The 6,718-nt window shown below is 57.2% G+C and overlaps 1 protein-coding gene across 1 annotated transcript; it reads left to right on the top strand.

Moving 5' to 3' along the window:
- Nucleotides 1–1,392: 1,392 nt before the first annotated feature.
- On the top strand, nucleotides 1,393–6,498 carry LOC119148103 (vasotocin-neurophysin VT). The gene is made up of 3 exons (XM_037387769.1): nucleotides 1,393–4,817; nucleotides 5,358–5,559; nucleotides 6,206–6,498. The coding sequence occupies exons 1-3, from the start codon at nucleotides 4,629–4,631 to the stop codon at nucleotides 6,373–6,375; spliced, it is 561 nt and encodes a 186-aa protein (XP_037243666.1). The 5' UTR covers nucleotides 1,393–4,628; the 3' UTR covers nucleotides 6,376–6,498.
- Nucleotides 6,499–6,718: the final 220 nt, after the last annotated feature.

The raw sequence follows: 6,718 nt of genomic DNA, 5'->3' as shown, positions 1-6,718 counted from the left end.
CTGAGCCAAGCTTCTTTCCTGCCCCAGCTGGTGGGCAGCAACCAGGCTGGGAGCCATCTCACTGGGGCTGAGGGAGAGTTATCTCCTGAGGTTCCCTTCGCTCTCCAGGGAGGGACAAGGAGTGAGCATGGAGCCTGACAGAGCAGGGCTTGGAAGGGATGGGATGGCAGGGGGGTGTCGTGTGGCCCCCCCTGCTCAGAGTAGGGCTTACCACCTTATATCAGATTTCTCAGAGCCTCCATCCACCCAGCTTCTTAACCCTGTAGGACCTCTTGGCAGCAAGTTTCAACCCATGTGTCCCCTCTTGCTGACGCAGGGGGGGGAAGGGATGAATTTCCCTCCGTGCCCACCTCCCATTGCTCAGGGATGGAGCTTGTCCCCCCAGCTGGGCGTGAGCCCTCCTGATCACTCCCCTTGCAAACAAGCACCGAAACCCCTGTGGGCAGCAGAGACCCTCTCTGCACCCCAAGAAGATGGGCTTGGTGGTGGGTGACACATAGCCAGGACTTGCCATGGTGTCTTCTACCAGGAACCACTGCAGTTCCCCTAAAGCTCCTTTGCAGAACAAGCAGGTGCCACCAGCAAGTTCCTTTCTCAGCACAGAGCCTGTCTTCTCTTCAGGAGGTGGGGTTGGCCTTTGGCTGAAGGCCTTAGCAATTTCCTCTAATGTTCTTCTCCAACTGCTTTTAGGAGGCCAAATCCATCCCTCGCTGGCCAGTGACCTCCTGATGTGACGTCTGCATCCCAGCAGGCTGGATTTGGACGGACAAGAGGCAAAGGCAGCACCCCAGCAAATCTTGACATTGGCTGCGCTTCCTTTTCTAAACGAGCATCAAAGCTATTTTTCCATCATGTCACCAAGGCAGAGGAGCATCTTTAACCATGACACTAAAAAAGAAGGTGCTGTGCTCAGCCAGGAGGTGCAGGATTGCTCCTTCCCTGTCAGCCTCCAGCCATTAGCCCACCGACTGGGTGAAACGCTTGTGACAGGCTTGCTCTGTGTGAAGCGCCAGGCAGACGGCCCATCTGGGGGCATGAGCTCACCCAGCCAGGAGAGGGGAGCGCTCCATGGCCAGCCTGACCTGCTTCGAGTCCCCAGCACATCAGCAATGTGTTCAAGAAATTTCTTCTCCACTGCATCCCCCTCCAGCCACAGCAAAGGCAGGGAAATGCACAAAGCAGGGAAAATCTTCCCATTTTCAATGCGGTACCCAATGTCCTCTAATTTATTCTGATTAAATTTTGACCTTGGTGGGCTATGGCAGGGCACCACGACCTCCCTCCTCTCTCCTGCCTCCAGAGGGGCTCTCAAAAACCTCAATAGAAGCTTCAAGGGTAACGAAGCTCCTGCTGCTAACAGAGGGGGCGGGGGTGGGGGTGGGGGATATACTTGCGGTTTGTCCTGACCATGTGCAAGGATGTGATGGCACGAGGACTGGAAAAATTATCAACATGTCCATGTAGTGAAGGTGCTTTAAAGCTGTGGGTGTAGCCAGAGGGTGTTTTACAGGTGAAGCAGCACAGGAGCGTTGTGGTTCACTGCCGGACACCCCATTTCCCATCATCCCAGTTATTCCCTGATGTGAAAAGAGGTTGGGAAGGGCACAAGCAGTAAAGCCTCGTGGCTGAGCCTCTCTGGCAGCCCCCAGCCCCTTTGCTGAGGGCTAGGCAGAGCCAGGGCTGTATTTTGGCTGAGCAGGAGAGCTGGGGGGTGAGTTTGAGGGTGCTGCCCACTCCCCATGCCTTGGCAGGCCTTTGGGGCTTTCCTTCGCGAGCCGAGGCGAGGTGGGTTATACATAGCAGGCAGCTAACGCTGCCGATTAATGCCATGGCACCTGCCTCGCCCGCCTCGCATGTCGTTAAGGAGATCAGCACTAATGAAGGGGGCTCCTCTGGGGGCCGGGGAAGAGCCTGGGGAAGAGCAGGGACGTGGCAGAGCAAATCTGGTGCCAGGGATGCAGAAAAGGGACCCCTGTGGCTGATAGCAGGAGATCTAGGGCATGACTTTGAGGAGCCCCAAGACATCAGTTAGGGGCTGGGTGTGGGTTGGGGGCCCCAGCATCACCCTGCGGCCATGGCCGGGTACCAGTGAGCATCACTGCCCAGCAAGGATGCTCCCAGCTGGATCTGCCCAGCCTCATGAAAGCCCATCATCCTGAGATCACTTCTCCTATGACTCACCCCAGGTGACCCCAATATCTTCATCCCCAAAACCTCCTTTTTTATGTTTTCTACACAGTTTTTTTGCCTCCCCCTGCTTCCCCCTTCTCACCTCATCCTCCCTTTGATTCCTGTAAGTGATTCTGTGTTGTGGCTGCGGAGCCTTTGCAACTTGGAAAAAACATTTTATTTAACCTTCCTTCACTTTAAAGAGCATAATTACATTTTAATCTCATATTCTGGCGTTATCATTCCAGACACAGAGTCATTTGAATGCAGATCATTCCTAGCTAATGTAATTTTACGATACAGTAATGAAGAGATGGAGCATGAGCATGTAACACCCAATTTAGAGCTGACATTTGGGTTTCTTTTAAAGAAAAGTTTTCCCAGCCGAGGGCTTTTGCGTCCTCCTCGGTCCTGCAACGCAAGTGGGTTTCAGCTCCCGCTGTGAAGGGATGGATTTGGACGGGGAAACGTGGCCAGTGCTAATAATATTGGTCATTAAAGCTGCCCACAGCGGCTCCACGTGGGTGATTCAGCATCTCTGGTGATGGGCACAAGGCAAATTTGGGAACTCAACGCTCCCTTGGTCCCAGGGAGACCTGGCTCAGGGGCTGTGGTTACCTTCATCCCTCTTAGCGGGGAATTACCCTCATTTTACCTATCAAAAATCCCAGGAGTCCCCCAAAACCCAGGACCATCACCTCTGAGGTTGACACACACCTCCAAAATCACAGGGCAGGAGACAGAAGCAGGCTGGGACCCCCAACACTGCAGGCGTCACCCCAAAATAGATGCTTTCCCTTACCTCTGCATGCCTCAGTTTCCCTTGGGTGGTGAAGTGATGCTCTGGGGTTCATCCCGCTCCCACATCCCTTGCTGGTGCCTACAAAACCTCACATGGTGCTCACTTTGCTTTTCAAAGCATTTTGATTTTGCCAGGGTGGATTGCTCAGGTTCCTTTGGGATGCTCAAGCAGAGCAGCAGCCCCTTCAGTGCCCCAGCTATCACCGTCCCACCTCGTGCCAACTGGGACTGAGCCAGGCCTGGTGGCTGATCTGGCAGAAAAGGGATGCTAACGAGGGTGAGAAAATGAGGGATGCTGAGGGTGAGAAAATGAGGGATGCTAACAAGGGTGGGGAAAAGCCATGCTCCAGCTACCTGAAGGGATCCCCAGTCTGATTCTTATGGGTCTCTGCTTCAGTTCCCTACCTTTGATGAAGATGAGTTCAGGGTGGGCTGAAGGGTAGAAAACCACCCCAGGGGCTGGACCATGGCTGGCAGCAACCACCCCATTGCACACCCTGTCCCCCGCAGCACCCCAGAACAGCCCCTCCTCATCACCATGAGCCAAGCCCAGAATTTGGGCTGTGGGGGATGCTTGTTAGGCACCTGATTCCCATCTGCATATTAATTTCACATTGCTGAGGTCACCCTTGGTGTTGCTGGAAGGAGGATCTGTGACCAGCATGAATACTCATGGCTGGATGGTGCAGGGCAGGAGGGGTTTGTTGCTGCCGTTTGCCCCATACCAATGTTTCCAACAGCCCATCGGTAACACAAACGTGCTGGGTCTCGGCACGGCTGGGACCTGCTGGTTGCCAACAGGAGGGCTGATGCCAGCCCCAAAGGTGTCTTTTTCATCTCTCCCATTGCTGATGGTTTCTCTGCCTTCTTGTTTTGTGGAGAAAAAGGGGCGGGTGAGTCGTGGGTGGCAATGGTCCGTCCCTTTGGGCCTGGGTTGTGGCAGGGTCCTGCTCTACACCCCACAGCTCTGTGGTCCAGCGCTGCAGCTAAGCCCCTTTAGTTTAGGTGCAGCTTTGTGCAGCCCAGAATTCTTCCCCTGCCCTGACCCCATCACTCCTCTCCCACATCCCCTCCCAAGCTGGCATTCCTCCCCGAAGCTGCATCTTCTGAATGAGCATCCCTGCCCAAATCAGCATCGCTCCCAGACCAGCGTCTTCTGAATGAGCATCCCTGCCCAAATCAGCATCGCTCCCAGACCAGCGTCTTCTGAATGAGCATCCCTGCCCAAATCAGCATCGCTCCCAGACCAGCATCCCCCTGAAACCAGCACCCCTCCCAAAATCCACATCGCTCTCAAACAAACAACCCTCCCAAAACAGCATCCTCCAAAGCAACAACCCTCCCCAAACCAGCATCTTCTGAAGGAGCCCCCCTCCCCAGACCTGCATCCCTCCCCACGAGCTCCCTGGGGTGGCCTGTGCCCCTTGGAGCAGTCCCGGCTCTGGGCAGAGGGGTGAGATTCACCAGCCCTAAGCACTGCCACTTGCGCTCCTGCACTGAATCATCTCAATTACAGATTTGCTTGGATGTGATTTGGGGAAAAAAAAAACAACCCACACACACAACAAAAAAACAACCCAGCCCTCTCCTTCCTCCTCCTCCTCCCCTGGGAAGGGGTGACAGCAGCATAAATAGCAGCTTGCGCAGCACGGGGCCAGATGCAAAGCGAGCGGCAGGGCGGCCGGCTTCCCCTGGCACGCGTGGCACAGCTGCGGGCACCCTCCACCATGGCAGAGCCTTCGCTGCCCCTCTCCTTCCTCTGCCTCCTCGCCTTGTCCTCTGCCTGCTACATCCAGAACTGCCCCCGGGGCGGCAAGCGGGCGCTGGCTGACACAGCCCTCCGACAGGTAGGGGACAGCATGGGGGCTTGGGGGGAGATGGGAGGGGGCTTTCTGGGGGGACATAGCTGCTCCGTGGGGTGCAGAGGCTTCCCATCACCTGCTGGAACACCCAGCTGTGTACGCTCCCTCGGGCAGTGCAGTGCACCCGTTTTTTGGGGAGGGCTAGGGGACATGCCCAAGGGCACACGGTGGGGCGCTGGCAGAGGAATGAGCACCCCAAAAATGCTGTTGTTGCCTCAAGCAATGAATCAAGCTTGGACACAGCAGAGCATCCCTGCTGGAGGGGAGCAGGGGGGACAGGACATGCCCATGGAGCAGGGACAGGGAGGACATGGGGGGCAGCGGGGAGCCCCCAGAGTGGGGCCAGTGTCACAGCACGAGGCCACGCTGCTGGTGGCAGGGGCGAGTTAGTCACACCATGCCAGCGTGACACCTCCAAGGGCTGGCAAAGGTGGAGGAAAGCTTTTCTAATGCAAGAGGGTGCAGGAAGGGTGTAGCCCCCCCTTTTTAGGGTGTATGGGGGACTCAAGCAGCTCCTTCTCCCAGTGCATGCCCTGCGGCCCCGGGAACAGAGGCAACTGCTTTGGCCCTGGCATCTGCTGTGGTGCAGAGCTTGGCTGCTACCTGGGCACGGCAGAGACCCAGCGCTGCGCCGAGGAAGACTACCTGCCTTCACCCTGCCAGGCTGGCGGCCAGCCCTGCGGCTCCGGCGGCCGCTGCGCTGCGCCCGGCATCTGCTGCACTGCCGGTAATGGGGGGTGTTGGGGCGAGGGGGATGGGGGCGCAGAGAGAGGAGTTTTGGGTGTCTTGGAACCATGACGGGGATCACAATGGCACGGGGCAGTCCTCCAGTTGGCCCTCACCTTACAATGGGGAAACTGAGGCACGGAGTGGCAGCAGTGTTGTCTCCGTTTTGAAATAATTTGGGGATAGTTGGATTCAGAGTAGATATAAGGAAGAAATTTGTTATGATGAGGGTGGTGAGACACTGGCACAGGCTGCCCAGAGAGGTGGCAGATGCCCCATCCCTGGAAACATCCAAGGCCAGGCTGGACGGGGCTCTGAGCAACCTGATCTGGTTGCAGATGTCCCTGCCCCTGGCAGGGGGGTGGACTAGATGGCCTTTAAAGGTGGCTTCCAGCCCAAGCTATCCTGATTCTGTGGTAAGGTTTGGGCTCAGAGCTCCTTCCCAAGACACTGCCATGAGGTGTTTCCCAGCCAGGCACACGCAGCCTCCCCGACGTGCCAGCCCAAGCCCAGCCAGCCCCGACTCCCTGTCCAGGAGGGACAAAGCTGCAGCACGAGCTGTGCTGGCCCCAACCCCTTCCCTACCTGAAAATAAACCACTCGTGGTCCTAACCTGTCCCGTCACGACATCTTGCTTTCTGTTGAAGAAACCTGTGCAATGGATGGCAGCTGCCTGGACGAAGGCAGCGACGGGGCTCAGGAGGCGGCGGAGAAGAACCTGACGGTGCTGGATGGCTCGGCCGGGGATCTGCTCCTCAAGCTCATGCACTTGGCGAACCGGCAGCAGCAGCAGCAGGGCAAGCATCCCCTCCTCTGAGCCAGGGCACCGGGCATCCCCTGCCCCCACACCGATCCTCCCACCCCAGCCCTGTAAATACAAGACCCAATAAAAGTCCTCATGCACTGTGGTGGCTTCATCTGGGATGCGAGGGATGGGTCAAGGGGGGCTCCAGGGATCCAGGGGACCCGTCCGGGGCTTGGGGATGGGAGGCATGTTGGAGGCTGGTGGGTCTTCATCCCCCGCCCCCCGCATCAAATCCCAACCCAGCCCCATGCGTTCAGCTCCCATCCATAGTGGTCCTGCTGGGCTGGGTGCAGGATTTGGCCCCATCCTTACAGCACAAAGGGAAAGCAGCGCAGGCAGAGCTGGCCTTCGGGAT

Source organism: Falco rusticolus, chromosome 1 (genome assembly GCF_015220075.1).
Source record: "Falco rusticolus isolate bFalRus1 chromosome 1, bFalRus1.pri, whole genome shotgun sequence".
NCBI lineage: Eukaryota > Metazoa > Chordata > Aves > Falconiformes > Falconidae > Falco > Falco rusticolus.
This window is presented reverse-complemented; position numbering and strand designations above follow the sequence as displayed.

Bases quoted from the DNA above. Each gene is read 5' to 3' on its own strand.
- LOC119148103 (XM_037387769.1), top strand. From the start codon at position 4,629: ATGCAAAGCGAGCGGCAGGGCGGCCGGCTTCCCCTGGCACGCGTGGCA. The intron at 4,818-5,357 runs GTAGGGGACAGC...TCCTTCTCCCAG, and splicing joins CTGACACAGCCCTCCGACAG to TGCATGCCCTGCGGCCCCGG. The intron at 5,560-6,205 runs GTAATGGGGGGT...TTTCTGTTGAAG, and splicing joins CGGCATCTGCTGCACTGCCG to AAACCTGTGCAATGGATGGC.